Genomic DNA, 20,499 nt, shown 5'->3' on the forward strand with positions numbered 1-20,499 from the left:
ACAGAAACTTCCCCCCCAAGGGAAAATAATTAGCGGGGCACCGTGTCTCTTCTCGTCCTCGACCAAGACTGTACGTTTTTTCGATTCAAATGGAAGTATGACTAACGCCCGTGTGTCACGAAAGCAAAGGATGCCTCTTCCTTTCGAATTCCTCTCGGCTGATGCGTCGTCAATTCCTCTCGGTCCCAGCGCGATGCATCGTTACAGCAGGAATGTGTCGCGATCGAAAGTAGCACTGACGATGCTCAAACGTCAGTCAGGCAGATTTGACTGATTGCACACGATGCCCCGGGTGCCGTGCTGCTCTTCCGGTTTCTGGACGTAACTTGGATACCGCGGAATATACGCACGATCGGAATTGGAAATCCTATGGATCATCGGATGGATGTTGACGAACGTAGGAACTGGATTTTGACGCCTAAAACGCGTTGTGTAGCTTTGCATGAAACTCTCGAGTCTATAAATATCAGCCTGTTGAATGCCGCCCGCCATCGGATCGTGTCGGATAGCGCCGCGCGCGGGAAATATTAGAATAAACGCGAGATCAGGTGCGTTTTTCCAGTCTGGAAGAGAACAATGAGAGATCTCCAGACAAGGCTGGGGAAAAGTAGGTTTGTAGACGAAGAGAAGCTCGCGCAAAGTTCTAGGCAAATTTGACTATGATGGACAATATATATATATATATATAAAAAAAAAAAAAAGAAATACCAACGCAATGGTCTTGTTTTATGCAAACGACTGTATTTCTTTTCATATAATTAACGATGTGTACAATAAGTTCTGTTTCCTTAGGTATCAAGTACGGCAAAACAGTGGTGATTTCCCCATGATTCATTTTTTTTTTTTTTTTTTTTAATTATTGTGAATAGCGTTTCTCTTTGTCTTAAGTATTAAGTAGTATCTCTGCTGTTTCTTTATCTATACGCATTGCATTTTACAACAGGGACTTTCGTGACTGATTCTTTTTTTTCTGGTGGAACAAGAAAAGAGATCCCTCTCGTGGAAAGATCGTCGTGTTGATAAATATCGTTGAAGAAAATTAGAGAAGCCGCTTCGCACACAGCCTTTTCATATGATACACACACGAAAATACAACGAGGAAGCTGTCCGATCGTCTTCGGCGCTATGTACAGTAGAGAAGTAACAAATAGTTACAGATTCGATCGTGGAACAATTTGTGCTCGCGATAGAATCTCACGTTAGGACCTATCCCGTATGGGTCTCCTCGTCGATGAACATGTGCAGAGCTGTTACTTTCGCCTACGGCGAATCTACATCTTAAATAATGGAACTAACAGTAATCTTCTTAAAAATTACAATATTTATATATTTATATTTATATGTATATATATATATTATATATATAGAAGGTAAGAAATAGAGAATTCTAAATCGATACGAACATCTCTACGATAAAAATCCAAGTAATTCTTACAAAAAAGACTTTCATCAATAGAAGAAAAAAAAAAGAAAATTAAAGAAAAAAAAATACCGCTCTTCATTTAAATCTATTGAGCGATTTCGTGACTGATTGTGTGTGTATTCGCGCACGTGTGTGTTTGTGTGTGTTTGCATTTTGCTATTATCAAAATTCCCTAGCTAGTGGTTTTCCTAGTTACTTTTAAAAAACGCTTGAAATCCACGTAAAAGAAGAGTTATCAATTGGGAATGATTAAAAAATATACATCAGAAAGGATTCATTTTCTCGCCTCTTTTTTCTTTGTCTTCGCTGTCTGTCAGTTTGCGAATATCAGTGTACCGCTTTGAAAACTTGAGAACAGGGGGAAAAGGCGCAAATCATAGCCACAGTTCTATTGTGTACAAATTATTCTAGAAACAAATAGGGCCTGATAGCTTCAACGTAGTTTCCCTAATCTTGGTCTCACGTGTTAGCAACTTCTGTGTCGCGCAAATTTAGATGGTAATTAGCGAACAGGTCGCAGGGACGACTGATTGGTTGTCAGTGGTCGGTTGCTAGTTTCTTAGGCTGGCGTTCCTGAGCACGTTTCAGCCGCTGTTGCAACAAGTTGTGAAGCTCTTCCACTTCCTTCGGCGCTGCTTGAACAATGAAAATTCTGATAGTTCCTTGAACGTCCATCGCAGTTAACCTCAAGGATTTCGGCGCTGCTCGTTCTGCCGTCATTCCCGGCCACACTTTCGTGTTCATAATTAATCTCTGGGTCCCTGCCGTACGTCCTACCAGCCGAGATTCTTCATCGCGGTCGTTTAGTCTTAAAGTGCCTCTACCTCTTTCCTGCCAGCCGCTACTAGCCTGAACAAAATCGGACATTTACCATTAGACTAACAATTCTTATATGAGCCACAATAATTCTTATACAAACCTTATCGAACGCAAAGAACTTGCAGTTTATCTGAAGGATGTTCGTTTCGCCCTCTTCGCCGGTTAGCGGTGTTATTTGACTGTATTTCCTCTTATTAGCACGATTTGCTTCTTCTAGTTCTTGAGCTGCTTCGGTTAATGTTAGTCCTGGTTTTGAGGTAGTACGACACGCCGCTGACGCATTGGAAAAGAGAAGCTCCGTCGAGCCGTTTGCATTTGTGCTTTCATCTTTCTTCTCCTTTTTGTCTTCACCTTTCGTTTTCTCGGAGCTTTCCGCATCGTTCGCGATCATAACGCGTTCCTGTAGGTTTTGACCAAAGACAAAATTTGGTTCTGAAGTACAAGGCGCCACCGTAGTATTTACACTGTCCTTTGCGCTTGTACCCAGCACTAGGAAAGTAGACTTTATTTCCTCCGTTGGCTTGTCCTCTTTCTTAGTTTCCTCACTCTTAATTTCCTTTACTTCACTTTTAGCTTCCTCTGCCACACTTTTATCATTCTTCTCCTCACTTTTATCCTTTTCCTCTTTGTTTTTCTCTTCTTTTGTTTCCGTTTTGTTGCTTTCTTCTTCTTTTTCCTTATTTTTTTCGTTTACAAGCGTATCTGAGATCTTTGCAAACGGATTCTGAAACTTGGCTGGTTGTAAATATATTTTAGTGGTGGGCTGATTGTTCGTCACTGTGCCCAACTGAGAGGGCCACAACGTGAAAGACTTTTTTTTCTTAACTAAGTTTTTAAAAGAGTCATTACACCCAAATGACGTTCCAAACTTTGAAGCAGCTAACACTGGTTTGGTAGAACTCGACGGTGATTCCTGGGTATTGTTCTCTGTCGATGTGCTCTCCATTTCTTCTGGAACAATACAAACTTCGTGAACCCTTTAACTGAAGCTTGATGCATGTGTCGTAGCACGTGCAATTTGAAATAAGAGTCGTTGGTTTTAATTAAAAATTACACTCTGTCATAGCATGATACCAAGCGTATGTAAAGCATTCCAATTATATACTACTAGCTTCATAGAGAAAAGCCATAATGAAGTTGAAGCACTTGAAACAAAAAAATAATACAGCATATTATTTACCACTAGTAGAATTTTCTGGTGAATCTCCCGACGACTCTTGCGGTGGATCTACTTTTAAAATATAGGATGGTCGATTTGTCTCTTCTTTGTTCTCTGTGTGAAATTCAAAAACAAACAATTAACACGAGTGCCAAACAGAATTACTTTGTCAATCTTGCTTTAAAGAGTAAATATTGCCGAGAAAAAGGAGAAAGGAATACGGGAGGACGTGCAATTCACAAAAGTGGGTAATGCCGACAGAAAAACGATGATTTCGTACGAATCTTCAACTATTGCAATTGTGCAGAATTTATCGTTAGTATACCGTACAAGAAAGGAATCACAAACGCACCCTTGCAGTCCGCCATGTTTCATGAGGAAGTGATCATGTCGCCATCTAGTTATGTTATTAGGAAATAAAAAACATCTACACATATAATCCATACGTGTATGTGTGTATGTGTACGCATGAATATTTTACATCGTAATATCATTACATTTCTCTTCGTTGGAAACGTAATTACATTGTTACAACAAGATTCGTTTCATTGAAATAAGACCAGATGAAGCCGTTACAAAAATTAAATAAAAGTACTACTCGAAATGTTTATCGAAGAACTTATTGGTCATTTACGTTTATTAACTAATCTTCAATCGTAGTTTATTAAATATTCATTCAATTAATTACTCTATTTTTTTTCTTTTAAATTTCGTAACATATTAATATTACGTACGCATATACTTAAACCATTATCAACTATGAGAGGTCATCGAAGTCCTCGTTGATCTTTTTATTTCGTTTAAAAGCAAGTTTGTTTTTTTTCTTCATAATTTTATAATTCGATTCAATTTAAATAATAATATTTGACAATTATTTCAGTTTCTCAGCATCGTTTCTCTTCTTATCTTAATGTCATCTTATCTTCTTATCATGGTGTCATCAATCGCCATTAGTTATGTTCGAACACGTTTTCCCGCCATAAGTATAAAATATAGAATATTATATAGAATATGTTGCACAGAAAACCTCAAGGTTATGATGTAAAAATTTAAATTAAAATATTGCTGACATCATAATAATAATTCTTTATTAATGAAGTTTATTGGCGACGTGGTAGTATCTCGTATCATATGTAAATACGAAATATCATGAGTAGTACAGGAGTGGGAGAAAGTTAATCGATTGTAGTTCCAGGCCGACGTTTTGTAGATTTGAACCAGTGCCATAATACGAGTGGAAAGTTCTCTAAAGTTCCAGATTTTTCCAATCGTTTCGTTACCAAAGCACAATGTCTCTTGACGAAGTATGTAAATAGTTTTGTGGTTATCATATTTTAAATTATATTACATCTAATTATATGTTTTATCATAATTAGTTAATAGTTTCTTCAATCCTTGTACTTTGAACTTTTACATAAACTCATGAAACGAAGACTATTGAAACTATTTTTGTACTCTTTTTTTCTTTTAAGAGATTTAATAAAGCTGCAGAAGAGGTGAAAGAATTAAGTGCTCCAGCTTCGGATGCTGACTTGCTTGAATTATACTCACTGTACAAGCAAGCTACTGTTGGAGATTGCAACACAAGTATGTAGAAGGCCATTATGGTTTATGATTACTTAATATACTTTGAATGACATTATGTTTAAAATTGCTTAATATATTTTGGTTGAAAATTCCATTTGCATCGATAAGTTAGAAAGGATCTTGAAGGAAGTTAAACCTTTAAATTTGTAATATGAATAAATCACTTGATGCAACAAGTCATTTGGAATTTATTGAGAATATTGAAATCCACTTTCTAACTTTATTTTATGATCTTAATTTTCAATTCTAATTGCACAACAAATGATATAGAATAGACATGCAAAAAACTGAATTTAAAAACTTAATGAATAATGAAATGTTTTTGTACAATTTCAAACTCGTTGAATTCTAATGACAATTTTGTGACATTAATAGTATTATTCTTTTCAAGGGAGATTCCAATTTTTTTTTTTTTTTTTTAGCAAGGCCAGGCATATTAGATTTCAGAGGTAAAGCTAAATGGGATGCTTGGGACAAAAGGAAGGGCATGAACCAAGACGATGCAAAAGAACAGTACATTCAGAAGGTGGAAGAATTGATATCCATCATTGGGAAGAAATAATGCGACAAATTTATATACACACTTTTACCAAATTTTATCTTTTTTATACAATTATAAATATGCAATGTATTTATCATCTTTAATACCAGGGTGCAGTAGTTGCAAAAATGTTTGAATACATCTTGAATTAATCTTTTTGATACTTGATATTTAAATGATTTAACTGTCTATGCTGGGTATAGACAAAAATTGTTACAAGAAATTATGTTATTGAAAAGGAATTGATATATTGAATTGATAAATCAAACTTTTCATGGTAGCTGAATTTATTTTACTATCACTGGTTAACTATTTACAACGTCGATATTGTTGACTTGCGAAAAGTCAACACATACATTATATTCACTCATCGACATGTAACTGTTAACGTACTTATCTTTCGAATACATATACACGAGTTTTAATACGACATCGAAGCGTATAACGGTGAAAATATTAAAAAAAGGAAAAAAATTGATACTTTACCCTCCGTTTTTGAAAACTTTTACATTGCTCGACTATCTTGTTTGTATGAATTTCAATTTGTAGGTGAACTTCATTATATGAATATTATAAATTTCAATGGAGCTAAGAAGATCAAAATAAACAATTACTTTGTTACAATACGTTTTATAATAATCATCCTATCTTGAGATAAGTGTTTGTTACAAATATGAAAAGAGAGAACATCAGAGACGAGATATAGTACTGGATATCAAGAGTAATGAAATGTACTAGCATATATTAATGACGTATTTGTTTTCTTCTCCACGTTAAGTTTTAACATCTTTTTTCCCTTATCATTATATACACATACGCAAGAAACTAACTAAGAGAAACAAATAGGATTACGACATTTAAGTTTGCTTATGAGGAAACATTTCCGCAACAGAAAAACTTAGCCCTGCATGTAGTTTAGTTCTTTCCTTGCGGATCGATCAGAAAGAAAAGAAAAAATATAAGAGGAACACATTTCTTCCATCGTGAATGTTTCACCGCGATTCTCGAAAACAAAAGATGGAAAAGATCCACTGTAGTAAAATTTGTCGTAATACAATTTTATCCTTTAAGAGCACTTGTTATGACTGCAAGTCGATCGTGATGCCTTAAACAAATATACGTGTGATGAAATTCATCCTCATGTGTATGTGTTGTGTCTATTCGCATAAAAAATAAAATGTGTACGCGTATGTTTTAACAATTTAAATTCTATCAAATTCAGTCGAGGTATCTCTGCGTGTGTGTGTGTGTGTGTATGTATGTATGTATATGTGGGTGTTTGTTTGTTTGTTGTGTATATGTGTAGATGTTTGAAATTCGTGCGGCTTACAAATAAAAATCTAGCAGTTATATAACTTACGACATAGTGTAAATTAACCTTCTAAGGAATCTAGGATAAGCGAAACTTACCAGATTAAACGTAACACGCCAAAATTTGAACGGAAACGACGCTATCTATAAAACGCAACAGAATGTTCTGTAATAACAATTTCTTTCTGTTCCTTTGTAGAAAGAAGGGCCTTTTCCCTCTTTCTCTCTCGCGCGCTCTCTCTCTCTCTCTCTCACACACACACACACACATACACACATTCTCTCAATCGCAAACAAGAATCAATTAAACACACCACTTTCGATGCAAAATCTTTACAACGAATTTTGCAGCGAATTTTTTTTTTTTTTTTATTGATCAAATCGAACATTTGTGGTCAGTCGGAGCTAAGCCACGTAGAGTTTTTCATTTTTTTTTTCTCAATCCCGATTATGTGAACAATAGCAAAAGCAACGTTGCGGAAAATGATATATTGTACAACAATCAGAGTTCCGTGAATGATACATGTATACGTATGCAATGTAATGTTCACATATGTATGCGTTTAATTCGAAAAGAAAAGTGGATAATAAAATAAAAGGACTAAAATGAAAAAAGATACAGACAAAAAGTAACGAATGAGAGAAGGCTGCAAGAGTGTTGCCTCTACTTTTTCTTACTCTTATCGTGCTTCTTAGTGAGAAGTGGATGATGGTGCGTCTTTATTCTGCTAGCCTTCTGATGATCACCATGGACTGTTCTCGAGTTCTGGCCAGCCATCGAGATATCGCTGGCACTGTCGGTCAGCTGGCGACTCGTCGATGACTCGTCAAACCTGGCAAAACAGAGAAGGTGACGGGAACAAAAGCTCAATTAGTATTTTGACGCGGCTGTGTTTTACTTAAAGTGTTAGTTCTTTTCCCGAATTGAGCAAGTTTTCCTGCTCTTTTTATTTTTTTAATCTGTTTTAAAACGGGCTCGATCGCTCGAGCTTAGAGATCCAATCACTGTCATCGAATTTCGTCGAGTAATCGCTGTTTCTCAAAATCTCGTTGCTCTCGTTTGCATTTTAAATCATAAATATGTGCATCTATATGTATGTACATGTATTTTGTCGTTTTCTTGTACAATGTGTGGAGAAATGCGTCAACTAACGGGCACTACATCATTTGAACAGTATCTTTTTATATAGAATACTCCAACGAAAAAAACGAAGTAGTAAGTTGTTGAAGAGACAATCTAAATAAGAGAGAAGAACAACATTTTATATTGTTAAATTAACCCGACGATTAACGCTATTTTTTTTCTTTTCTTTTTTTTTTAATGTTCATTTCATTTCAGGTAGCAGGAACACAACATCTCGGTAGAGCGCAGAAATATTACTCGTGACACGACGACAGGAATTTCTCAATTGCCGAGCGGAGATCGAGCGAGCGTTCTTGATAGAGAACTGATTTAAGAACTGTACGTTATTGATTGTGGCACGCCGTTCACCGTCTTCGACTTCAGCACATCGTTCTCGTACGACAATATTGTTTCCTTCCCGTTTTCGAAAACCCTACAACAGAGAAAGAAATTGTTACTGCACACATTTTGTTACAATTCCGAATTGTTCCTGCGATACAATACAACTCTCAAGGTAAAATCTTTGAAGAGTTCTTTCTTATTTGCAACAAGCTCTTACTTTTTGGTGGTGATCTTTTTGCCATTGATGAATCGAGTTGAAGTACTTGTCCGTTTCACAGCACCGCCAACGCTGCTCCCACCGTAACTCGCATACGTATTGAACGAGGTGAAGTTTCCTGACGAACCTTCAAACAAGTTGTTGAATGGTGAAAAACCGAAGTGAGAAACTCCTAATGGGCCAAAGAATGACGTGCTAATGCTGTTACTGCTTGGATGGCTATGCCTGTTGGATCCGAAGCGTATACCAACTTCGCTAAGGTCTTGGGGAGGAAAATTAAACACCAGTTAATCACATGGTTCCCACTGTAGGTAGTCTTTGAACATATGTATATTATTCCATATTAATTAGTACAATACAATTCATTCAACGGAGAGGGTAGATGCAAAACTGTATCTGAGGGTATACACGTAATTGGTATTGCACAAATTCACTGATCACAAGCTAGAATGGTGTTTACTTACCGGAGAATAAATCCTCGAAAGAAGTACCACCAAAGAATTCCTTAAATACTTCCTCAGGATCTCTGAACATGAAGGTGCCGGCAAAGTGCGGTTCAAAATCGTCCTTGTGTCGCCTCTTAGCACCGGGCATTTGAAGTCCCTCTTTTCCATATTGATCGTAGACCCTCCTTTTCTTCTCTGAAAAGCACATAAGGCAAAAAGCGATTATTGCTAATTGCAAGACGAAGTTTGAAGGCAGATTGCTTGGTTTTATTCGCTCCAAATTCCAAGAAGCAGGTACTGCAAGGCTTGTTTGGTTAGTGGAATACTTGTTGAATGATTTCTGACATCAATTTGAGATCGTCCACCACAGGAGCAAAGTCAATTAGAAAGAGAGAGAGAACGATCTTGGGAATTGTGGATGAACGACAGGGATATGGACAAACTTCGAAGAAACCGTAACAGCTTTTTAAGGGGTTAGACAGTTTTAGTGCCGAGGGTTATGTCTCTTCAATTAAAAAAAAATGCAACCATGGTGTGACATAGTTCCTCGAAAATCTGCCTTTCTCGAGAGGAAATTATTGGTAGTAAGTTGGTCGTTCAGTCAGTCGAGCAATGGCAAAATTGTTAGAGATGCGGTAAAGAGATTACAGGCAATATTATCTGCGTTTACGGCGACTCATACAAAGAGAAAAAAGTATCTTTCGAGCTTTCCACAAGGACTCGCAGAGAAACCAATCAGAAAATCTCTAGAAAATCTCTGCTACGAGTTCCAGCAAGAAATGACTCTTTTTTTTTCTTTTTTAAGGTAAATGAAGGGATTAGGCATCTGACACTTGATGAGTTTCCCATCAGTGAAACTTTTGCTACACAATAAATACTTCCATCTTTCTTTTTTGTGTTTCATTAAAAAATTAGAAAGGAAAGAGAGAGAAAGAGAGAGAGAAAAAAAGACAAAGTTAAATTCCAAAAGTAAACAATGAAGAGAGAGAAAAAAAAGGAAAAATAAATAAAACTAAAAGAAAACGGAGAAAAATGTTTGGCCACTCTCAAAGTCTTTTTTCTCTTAAGCGGTACCGAAATATCGCTGGAAAGGAGAGTCAAAGAAACTCCGATAGGTGAATCCACGGCCGGGCCTCGAGGACGCCTTCTGATACAATCGTTGGTCGTAGGTTCGTCTCTTCGCATCTGGACATCGAGCACGGTCACGAGAGATCGACCGGAAACAAACATTTCTGATTGAATTTTCTCTTTTACAAATTTTCTCCCCGCGACACCTCGGTTTGTCGACTCGGCACGACACGACGTTCGTCGGTTGTCGCAGCGATGCTTCGGCTTAAAAAAAAAAGAGTTCGCACCCGCCTGCACTCGACTCTCGAGTTTCCAACAGAATTCTTCGATTTCGTTATCGATCGTTATTCTTTTCGCTAAGTGTAACTAGAAAGAAAAAAAAGCAGAGAGTCAGCCTCGAAACTTAAAAAAGAGGAAGAGAGACGATAAACCAGAGATCTGAAAACTCAAGAACACGTAAAGACGGTGTGCGCGTACGTAGAAACTCAAGGATCAGAGTAAGAAATTGGAGCTGCGAGTAAATTATTCGAAACCTCGAGGGCGATATTGTCGCCGGAATAAATCATCGGAAATGAATTCGTTCTATCGAATTGTCAAGCATCGATTATCGTTGCGGCTGACGATTAACTCTCGCAGCTCCTCTTGGTAGCATCAAGTGCCGGTTGTGAAACAGCCATTCATAAGGGAGAATCGATTCGTTCTAGATCGAACTGCCCGGGCTCCCAGAATAAGTTGTACTACTTGGAGGCCGCTCGAAAGAGAGAAGGCTCATGCGAAATTTGGGCTTTGCTGACAAGTAGGAGTTGCTCTTTGCCCGAGTCTCCCGCGTTGTCATCGCGGCGCTCTTTTGTTTTCGTTACTGAAGCTAGAGGCTAGGTGTCGATTAATCGCAGAGAGACAGAGATCATGATTAGAGAACTATTCTTTCTTTCTTTTTTTTTTTCTTTCTTCTTCTTTTTCTTATCTGGAAGAAGTTCTTCATCAGGTCACAGACGAACGATCCTTCTCGATAATAATTTTGTCGTGTAATCTTTCAATTCTGAGTCGAACACGCCAGGACAAAATGAGGAAAGGAACTCACCATCGATTAATACCTCGTACGCCTCGGATATCTCTTTGAATCTTTTGTTCGCCTCCTCCAGGTTGTCAGGGTTCTTGTCCGGGTGCCATTTCAATGCCAATTTTCTATATCTGCAAGGCAACGCTTTGTGTTTAATCAACCGCGAGCAACGACGATGCCTCTTTACGAGGAGGGCTCGAGGGGAACGTCTCTGCGCGTAACCGAGAACGCGAGAGCCCGACTTTTTGGATCAGAGCCAGCTGTGCCCAACGTAGCTGAAGTAAAAAGCCATTCATTCAATCTTTTCCCCCCCGCATCGCCGCGTTTATAATAAAACAGCACCAATGACAAACAAGTAATCGCGCGTATTTTCAGCCTGTAATTCATTTTACCACGTGTCTGTCTCCGTAGCATTGAACTTGAGATTATCTTTCCTATTATGAATCCCCTTTTTTCAATCCCAAAGGTTGAACACCGACGATGAGTTCTGCTGCTCTGATCCTCCTCGAAAATCGCTACTTACGCCTTTTTGATATCCCCGCTGGTGGCGTTCCGTTGCACTTCCAGTATCTTGTAATAGTCAACCATCGTTCACAGTGCTTGCACTCGGTCTGTTGGGTCTTAGGCAACCACCTGTCGAACAATGCAGAGAAAACGGTTATAATAATTAGCGAGCCAATTGGCAGCCACGCGACGAGCCACGGTGAATCACAGGGGCAGGGGAAAAATACAGCCTCGTCGATCTCGTTCTGGCTCCTAGTTATTATACTTTGAACGAAAGACAAAAAAAAAAAAAAAAGAAAAATGTAAGAAACAAAAGCTGACGATACAACAAAGGCTCTTAGACCTTCCGATCAACAAATCGAGCGACATAATTCACGACATCTGACCAGAGGGCAGATGTAACTGAAGGTAGCTGTGTCTGTCTGTAATCGACGGCCCTCGCGAATTTTCACAACTCGAGGGCTACTGATTTCTTGCAGGAACCCTCTTCAAAGAAAGTTTCCGACCACCTGTTGCCCCCCTGTGGAGGTTCAATCAACGCGACATCCTTTTGCACAGCGAAAAGAACGGTCTGGCGAAAACGGTCTGACTGGTACGTTTCTTTGACGTTGCATTTCATTTTCGTCAGCTTCCCAAAGATCGAGGCGAGAAAAGAAAAAAAAAAAAAGAAACTTAGAAAACTTAAAAAACCGAAGGAATCATGGGTTGGATCGCGTGAACGACGTCCAAGAATCGTCGGAATGCACTCCCATTGAAACGGCGACAGGTTGAGCACCGGCGAAAAATACGCGGCAGACTTCTAAAATAGTTCCCCACGTACTATGCGGCGTGTATTCCAGCGAACGCGCGGTTATATTCCACCGAGTTAATTTTGCGTGCCATCTTCGAAATAGTCGGCTTATATAAATGGCTCCTTTTGCGTCATGGAAAACAGAAAATCGTCTGTGCCCAACAATCTCTGTCTCGGTCCCCTCTCGCCTCGAAAGCGTAACGATCGTTATGTTATGTTAAAAAAAAAAAAGCTTGCGCAAGCTTGCGTCTAAAACTCCTAAAATTTTCAAAACTTACACGCATGCTTCTTCTCTGTCAACGTCGCGCATCTCTTCAATTCGCTATTGAATCATATCGAGTGTCGTTCTCGAACTCGTTTTCATTTTGAATAGGCGATCGGCTTTGAATTTTAAATGGAGTCAACACGCTGCCGCGACAATGGCGGAAGCGATTAAATCGATACACATACACACGCACGCACACGCATGCACGCGCCACGCACAGAAGAGGCGGCTCACAGGCAGGAAGTGAGAATGGAGAGCACGCGTGATTGAGCGTGAGCGGCCCGGTGAAAACTGACGGCTCAAAGTCAAAGGCTGGACTAACGAAAACGCTAAAGTTAGCCGAGACGATGTATCGAAAATAGTTAGAAACACGGAGGTGGAGGTCATTACGTTATCCCACTTCACGGCTCTTCGACGTCCCTCCCTCCACCTGGTGGGCAAGAAAAAGCAGCCTTCTTGCACTCTGCCCGTTTCGTTCGGCCAGCTACGCTACAAAATACACCAGAGAATCACGAAACGATCTAAAGTCGATCCAAAAAGTACTATAAAGAGATCCTCCAGAGTGAGGCCAAGTTTGGAAGTGAATCCTTGGAATCTCTCGTTTACCAAAGGATTATCAGAGATCACTTTCAGAATGCTAGTTCCTCTCGATCAATCTGCCATGTTTGAAACGCTCAATTCCACAATCGATTCCTCATTGTGGTCGGTGTGGATTTTAGCTGAGGCTCTATCGCGCGATGTGTCGTTGGAGTGTGTGTTAGTAGGTGAGCAGGAATTCTCTCGTCGCGCCAGGTGGACCGGGTTTCATGTCCATACGCGATCGTGGACGCCACCTCCGCGATCGGGTCGAGGACGTTGGTACGAGGCAACTTTATATATATGTACATATATATATATATATGTATGTATGTATGTATACAGATCGTTTCCTATTTCTTCTTTTTTCATTCTTACAAATCTTCCACGTTATTTCTATCCAAAAGAAATAATTAAACGAACCGTACCTTTTTATCCGACGAAACGTGTCATCCTGTTTTCGATTATTAATGCTGACGGGCCTCGCCAATCCACGAACTAATAAAGTATCCTGCAGCTGAGGATTATAATAAATTTGCGGCGAAATCACGAAGTCCGTGAGTCACGCCGGTTTCGGTAGTGATTTTTGGCCTACCTACACGAAGCCAAGAGACCCAGCACTGTTCGCAGGTAAAACCACGCGAACAGTCATAGTCATCGTCGACGTGGGTCGTCGTGGGCGTCTTTCCAACAGCTTGTCGCGAGAGAAGAACACCCTTCCTTCCACTTCGCACGACGGATAATTTCCATTCTCTCTCCGAGTCACTTAGCAGATCAACGATCTGAAATCTTGAACCACTTGTTCACTTTTTTTTTTTTTTCCAAAGATGTTGGTGGCAACCTGAACAGCGATCCTAAAGTAACTGTAAAAAGATGAAAGTGGCTGATCTCTTCGACCCATTGAACCGTTTCTCAAGACACCGTGACCAGCGGAAAAACTGCCCGTGCAAGGCGAGCGACTTCTTCTTCGGAGAGAAGCAATGCCGCCGATGGAAATTTCGCTGTGGTCCGGTGCAGCATTTAGCGCGGCCAGGAGGAGGCGTTGCGTTTTAGCGCGGCGCAAGGAACGGGTGTTCGATATTTTAAAATTCATCGGTGCTCCCCCCCCCCTCCCTCCCTCTCCTTCGATCGGCGAGAAAACTGGACTCGAGAGGCCTGGCTTACGTAACGTGCAATTCCGAATGTTTCGGATGCCTATTGTTGTTCGTAACGCGGGCAGGAAAGTCTGTTCGGTGTTATCAATTGCTCCCGGGAACCGCGCAGCCCTTAACCACTTGCGCTGGCAAACGATTGCGGACCATAACGAGTGACCAAACCGTATGCAATAATTCGTCGCTTTCTTCTTGGACTCGTTGGTACGATATCATCTGGATAGAAACTATTGAGAAGCAATAAATTTATTATTATTTTTAGTTTCGCCTGCGTTATGCTTCAATATATACTTAAAACTGAGGAAATGTTGCAATTTTGGGACAAACAATTCTCGACGTGCGTGGCAAGAGGATAAACAGCTCTTAACAGTAATCAAGATGTGTCGATTCTGTAGTTTTTGCGTCGTATTTTTGAGTCGTTGCAAATGAAATGGACAAATTCCTCACAAAACTTTTTTCAATCAATGTAGCATATTCTTCTTGAATATCACTGATTCAATTATAATTCTAAATTTTTGGTCGATTATTGTTTTTAAAGTTTCAGTGACTGTGATCAATATCGGATTCATCGCTTCGACTTTTTACAGTAAATAAAATAAATAAAGTAAATAAATAAAACAGTCAATAAAATCTCAATTGTCAGTTCTCAGTTTTGAGCCACTTTTTAATGTAAATAAATAAAACAGTCAATAAAATCTCAATTGTCAGTTCTCAGTTTTGTATCAATAAGTTATTGAACAATATTTTTAACTACTTTACATATTTGTGATACAAGACGTTTCATGTGCAACAACCTAAAATACTTTATAGAAGATATTTCATATTTCTACTGGAAAGTATTTTTACAACGTTCTGATTTTGGATCTTCAATTCCACAGAAAAATTATAAATGTAGGGAACTACGCAGGTAAAGTTGTAAACGTAGGATGAGATCCCTGGGACCATAAAGTAATTGCAAAAGTTATTTTTTAGGTGACTGACCTTGTCCAACGGTGCAATTTTACAGAAAAAAAACTTACCTTCCCAATCGCGTGATTGAGAAAGGCACAAAGAGAGTTGGCCTCATATAAGGAGCGCTCGTCCCCAGTAGTGAAGACATCTTACATAGTTTGATTCTTAGAACGGTCTACTTCCTCAACGTCTATGCCTGATACGTTTCCTGCTGTCGCTACACACGCCTTGCGACCGCTCGCAAACAATAAAGGTATATTACAACGTGAAGTAACACATAACAAAGTATAGTTTGTTTCCTCGATAACTTAGTGCCCCTAAAATAAAGCAGTAAGAGAACTAAGCAATCCTTCTTCTACCTCTAGTTTGAATGATATCGACTCTGAAGCATCATGTTGCTAATTCTTGAGGATAATTGAAAGATGATTCCACAACGAATCATTCTTCTTGTGTAAATTAATTGACGATTGTTCCATGATAATCTGAAAGACGCTCAATCGAATTGCTGTTAGTAATGGATTTACCATGGAGAAGTGAGATGTCTAGGCATCACGTTGATCGTTAATAAACGACACGTACCAGTTTTGGTCTTGACATTCGTCCAAACATAATCGCCGGAGCCGAGAAATGATCTGGGCAGTACTCCAAGAATGGAAAGATCGGCTACAAGGCGGTCTCGTTGCTCTCATGCTGGATGTAAATCACTCTCTTGTTTCGGATATTAATTTGTTCACAGCTTTTCCAAACTTTTGCGCACAGAGTTACATACTTTTGAACTTGCAGTATATCCTTTCTCACAACGTGTTCATCGATCTTCGTCATATTTTCATAATTAAACAGCTAATTAAATTTGGAATTTTTGGAAGTCAATTCTCTAATATTCGTGATCTTGAGCCACTGAATAAGATAACAGAAGAGAGTGAGTAAGATACAGTGAAGATGTGAAAGAACGTTTTACGTTAATGTGACACGTTGAGAATTTTTTGTTCCAAACTGCAACATTTTCTCAGTTTTAAGTACATTTAAATGTAACCCAGGCAAAACAAATGATAAGTTTGTTATTTCTTAATAATTTTCTATCCAGTGATATCATACCGACGAGTTCAAAAGAAAATGAAAGCGACGAATTATTGTATACGAAGCGAACCAGTTGCCAGCGCAAGGGATTAAAACGAAAGAAGATGAAATTCTTCTTTCATCACAAACGTCGAATTAAAAAGTAGACATTCGTCGTCGAGAATTTCGAACAAACATTTGAAGAACACGCGATGGATTCTCTAATAATAAGTGAAATCTGCCTTGGAGCGATCGAGTAAACTATTGTCCTCGCCGGTGAAAATTGACACAATCGGTTTGAAGATTGGTTGGAAGTTCAAGGTTACTATGAAACATCCTCCAGCAGCTGTTGATCGAGAACCGTTTTAAAAACCATCGTTCGTGGAATTTACGTGAGTAGAGAAGTCCCGCGTAATCGAGAGTATTTCCGAGAAAAGTATAGCAGCTACGTGGGTGGCAATAGCCTACTCGACAAATTAGTCACAGAACATAAGCAGCAAGCGATCAGACGGAAAACAACGCAGAATCAGTACCAACGAAACGTTGGATAAAATCCGATCGGGAGTTTTTTTTTTTTTTAAAGAGTCGATCAGGGAATGGAGAAACGATCTCGTTTCGATTTCCATGGAAAATAACAAAGTACGTAGGGGAAAGAAAGAACGAGAGAGAGAGAGAGAGAGAGAGAGAAACGGTGGGTGTCCTTTTGCGCTCTCCCGAGGAGGTGTGACGTCAGTTTTACATATTCGGGCAGTGTGAGCGAAGCGACGCACTGAGGAAAAAGGATCTTGAAAGGTTGTTGTCTGTCCGTGTTGGTCAACGGCAGAAGGACAATCTCGGCCATCCTTGTCCGTTTAAAATACCATTCAGGCCATTTCCTTTGTCTTCCCAGCCGTCGAGTAAACAATTCCGTAACCTCCGTATGACTGAAACGTTTTCGCCATGAACGTATATTATTCACGCTTATTTCAATCTACTTTCTCATATCTACTAATGTATATTTCAAAGTAATCAGCGTATGCGTCACCTGGTTTTGAAATATGATGAAAGATGAAGAGAAGGGATATTCACCAAGGAAAAAAATTCACCATTTTCTCTCAGATTTTCCACAGGCTCGTGCCGATATCTCGTACCAAGTACCTCCTCCTATTCCTAATTCATCGATTTATCTTCAAACATTATATAAATATATACCAGGACATCACTGGCAGCTTCAATGGCATTGCATGATATTGCGTAACGTACAGATCCACTAAATGTTTCACCGTTTCGTTTCTCCTTGTTCGGAGGATCGATCAGGCCTTTCCTCGAGCCTTTCTAGTTTGGCGAGTCTGCATTTGGGAGGACAATGTGTACGCAACACGTGTTGCGTTAGGTCGCTGCTAGAAAATGTCGGTTAAAAGGCCAATAAAAGGGTCTAGGACAGCTTCAAGCAGCGTCGTTTAATTTTAGCCATGTGTCCCTCTATAAACCTTCGCACCTTTAAGATGTTCTATTGCGTGTCATCTACGCTTCTTGTCAACGAGGATAATTAATAACGTGATGTAATCGATCCGCACAGAAGTTGTAAACGAATTAGTGATTTTGCTCCTCTTCCTTGAAAAAGTCGAGCTTGATGTGAAAGTCGGCTAGGTTTGAATGATTGGAAATAATGGTAATTACGTTAACAAGGGGACAGTATTAATCGTTGCGAAAACATTGTTCCACGTTGATAGCGCCAATTGTGATTAATTATTGAAACGCTGCTCTCAAATGCGTGCAGATACATACAGATAATTAAGTCAATTGCACTTCACACCATTGAAGATTGAACGTGTGGACAACAGAGATTTGGAAGCGAAAATCTGATAATCTTGTCTGATACTTGATAATCTTGATTCTGGAGCAACTTGTTTTAACTCCAACTTGATATTTGGAAGTTGTTCAATGTATTTGATGAATGTATTGAAAGGAAGAGAATGGACAAGAAATAGTCCAACTTTGTAGAAAATATATCATTTGTAGCCAATGACTAGAGTGCGTTTTCACTGAGTTTTATGTAAATGTAATCTGAAATGATGGATAATGTATAATAGCAATATTAGATATAAATGTAAGAGAATAAAACGTGTAATCAGTCCAATATAGAAACTGAGGTATTTGTCCTATGTTTAAAATAACATGACAAATCCAATCTTGCGTTTACATGAATGTGGATGTAACAAAACATTTGAATGCAATGTAAGAAGTTGTAACTGTACGAAGACAGTATAATGTATTTCAAAGTAGCTTCCAAGAAAATTGCTGAGTTGTTATCATTTTCCTGATATCTCTGAAACCTACTGACATCAAGAAACGTAATTATTACTACATTCTATTTAAAAATATTATTTTCTGCATTTTACTTTTAAATGATAACCCATTGCAGCATGTATTATTTTAATATTTCATTTGTTGAGAGAAAATAGATTACCAACTGTAAGACAATTAAAATCAATTGTATATATGCCACAGTGTGTATTAACTATATACATCAGCCTGTGTGTAACAAACGAGACGTAGTTGATAATTAAAAGATAGTAACCGTGAATCATCACGGTTCAAATGGTGAAGTCTACAGATTGAGAAAATAATTTCCGCGAACACGTGTACGTTAATCAAACTGACACCAAAAAAAAAAAACGATAATTTGCGTAATACCATGGGAACCAGATAAATTGGCTAAGTCGATTCGATTCTGCTGACACGACGCAAATCCGGAAGAGCTTGCACGAAAAACGCACGTTTCTATTCGAGCTGAATGACACTAACGGCCGAAATAAATGTCTCTTGGAGGGGGGGGGGGGGGGGAAAAGGAGTGAAAATGTCGTTACGTTGGTTGCTAGGGATGTTTCCACGAGGGCACACTCCGTTTTCGCGATATTTCTACGAGAGCAAACAGTTTCTCCTAACAATGATTCAACGGCTATTGGGCCACTCATCTTTTATCTAGTAACAGCAAACCACGATACGGGCATTATCGGCAACGAGCAATAGCACTCTCTCGCGTAGGAACAGGCGACAGCCCTGCAAATGTACACGGTACGTTCGTTGCGTCGACAAATGTATTTGGAAATGCATTGTCACAATGGGTGAGAGACGCGTTAATTGCAAAATAACGGGATCGTCAGCCGTGACGGGCGAACTGGCACGATGCAACATGTTATTCCCGGAAAATTTTCGAACGAGGCCCGTTTCAACGACTCGTTGAAAATGAATCTCCCCCTCGACGTACGTACGTAGCTCTCACGGTTGATAAACGGTCGAATTCCCTCGATCGAAAGAATCGACGACGTTCGAACGACTTACCGAGAAGTGGCTCCTGCTTTTTCCTCGCTGTTCGCACGCTCGACAGGCGAATCTTCCACGAGTAGGACGAGAGTGATTGTTTTCGTCGGGAACGGGACACACACAGTGCACGCAGAAGCGACAATCTCACGAAAAAGTAGAGAAATGCGAGCGCCGCCTGAAGTTGGCGTAAACAAAGGTCGATATCCAATATGGCCGACTGTTTCGATTTTTCTAGAGTCGTTACGTGTGTGCACGCTTTTCCAGCAGGGTCGCCACAGTGTGCGTTCACGGCCGTAGAATTCGTTTTGAAATGATATTTAAAAATATCGAAGATAATATTCGATGGCGAATATTTTTGTTCTATATGCGCAACACGAGGTAAGAGATTAATTTAATAGTTGGTAATTAATTTGTTTAACTGCCTGACAAGTTCTCGATCAAACGTCGTTAAGACAAAATTAACAAAGAAACTGAGGCTTCTAAATTTATTAATCCGAAATTAATCATCGTGCATATAAATATTAAGTTGTACGAGTAATAAATACCGTTCTTATTTCGAGGACTGTAGCATAAATTTCTGGGGATTTTGCGAGAAAACCGTTAAATTTTGGTGACGAAACTTAAAGCGTCGTTTGCAAACGCGTGTCTATTTTCATAAATCAGCATTGAATTTTCAGTTGAAACGAAAGAGCGATTTGAAACGCTTTCAAAGCGGCTCATTATCGTTACGAGTGCACGAGTGAATCGAGTTTTTAACAAACAAAAGGCATGGACAAATGTCTCCCCGCAAACGGACGAGGCAGC

The 20,499-nt window shown here is 39.2% G+C and overlaps 3 protein-coding genes across 6 annotated transcripts; 1 reads left to right on the forward strand and 2 right to left on the reverse strand.

Annotated features, from left to right (window-relative positions):
• Positions 1-719: 719 nt before the first annotated feature.
• Positions 720-3,846, reverse strand: LOC122532397 (ran-binding protein 3). Of its 2 annotated transcripts, none has more exons than XM_043661150.1 (4): positions 3,754-3,846; positions 3,423-3,515; positions 2,343-3,190; positions 720-2,272 (listed from the first exon to the last, which is right to left on the reverse strand). In XM_043661150.1, exons 1-4 carry the CDS (start codon positions 3,767-3,769, stop codon positions 1,961-1,963), a joined length of 1,269 nt encoding a protein of 422 aa, XP_043517085.1. In that variant the 5' UTR covers positions 3,770-3,846; the 3' UTR covers positions 720-1,960. The 2 variants fall into 2 exon arrangements, with proteins under 2 accessions (XP_043517085.1, XP_043517084.1); XM_043661149.1 differs by having other exon boundaries at positions 2,343-3,193.
• A 606-nt stretch (positions 3,847-4,452) lies between these two features.
• LOC122532402 (acyl-CoA-binding protein-like) lies at positions 4,453-5,797 on the forward strand. The gene is made up of 3 exons (XM_043661158.1): positions 4,453-4,705; positions 4,874-4,988; positions 5,411-5,797. Exons 1-3 carry the CDS (start codon positions 4,691-4,693, stop codon positions 5,548-5,550), a joined length of 270 nt encoding a protein of 89 aa, XP_043517093.1. The 5' UTR covers positions 4,453-4,690; the 3' UTR covers positions 5,551-5,797.
• A 527-nt stretch (positions 5,798-6,324) lies between these two features.
• On the reverse strand, positions 6,325-19,906 carry LOC122532399 (dnaJ homolog subfamily B member 6-like). 3 transcript variants are annotated; one of them, XM_043661152.1, is made up of 8 exons: positions 19,714-19,906; positions 11,620-11,729; positions 11,118-11,227; positions 10,043-10,153; positions 8,987-9,163; positions 8,523-8,784; positions 8,307-8,396; positions 6,325-7,673 (listed from the first exon to the last, which is right to left on the reverse strand). In XM_043661152.1, exons 2-8 carry the CDS (start codon positions 11,682-11,684, stop codon positions 7,505-7,507), a joined length of 984 nt encoding a protein of 327 aa, XP_043517087.1. In that variant the 5' UTR covers positions 11,685-11,729; positions 19,714-19,906; the 3' UTR covers positions 6,325-7,504. The 3 variants fall into 3 exon arrangements, with proteins under 3 accessions (XP_043517087.1, XP_043517088.1, XP_043517089.1); XM_043661153.1 differs by lacking the exon at positions 19,714-19,906 and adding an exon at positions 12,669-12,950; XM_043661154.1 differs by lacking the exon at positions 10,043-10,153 and having other exon boundaries at positions 19,714-19,902.
• Positions 19,907-20,499: the final 593 nt, after the last annotated feature.

Source organism: Frieseomelitta varia, unplaced genomic scaffold (genome assembly GCF_011392965.1).
Source record: "Frieseomelitta varia isolate USP_RPSP 00005682 unplaced genomic scaffold, Fvar_1.2 scaffold_454, whole genome shotgun sequence".
In the NCBI taxonomy this organism is placed as follows: domain Eukaryota; kingdom Metazoa; phylum Arthropoda; class Insecta; order Hymenoptera; family Apidae; genus Frieseomelitta; species Frieseomelitta varia.

Bases quoted from the DNA above. Each gene is read 5' to 3' on its own strand.
- LOC122532397 (XM_043661149.1), bottom strand. The intron at 3,194-3,422 runs GTAAATAATATG...GTATTGTTCCAG, and splicing joins ACCAGAAAATTCTACTAGTG to AAGAAATGGAGAGCACATCG. The intron at 2,273-2,342 runs GTTTGTATAAGA...GATTTTGTTCAG, and splicing joins AGTTCTTTGCGTTCGATAAG to GCTAGTAGCGGCTGGCAGGA.
- LOC122532399 (XM_043661152.1), bottom strand. From the start codon at position 11,684: ATGGTTGACTATTACAAGATACTGGAAGTGCAACGGAACGCCACCAGC. The intron at 11,228-11,619 runs GTAAGTAGCGAT...GTTGCCTTGCAG, and splicing joins AGCGGGGATATCAAAAAGGC to ATATAGAAAATTGGCATTGA. The intron at 10,154-11,117 runs GTGAGTTCCTTT...CTCGATGTCCAG, and splicing joins GTACGAGGTATTAATCGATG to ATGCGAAGAGACGAACCTAC.
- LOC122532402 (XM_043661158.1), top strand. The intron at 4,989-5,410 runs GTATGTAGAAGG...TTTTTTTTTTAG, and splicing joins TGTTGGAGATTGCAACACAA to CAAGGCCAGGCATATTAGAT.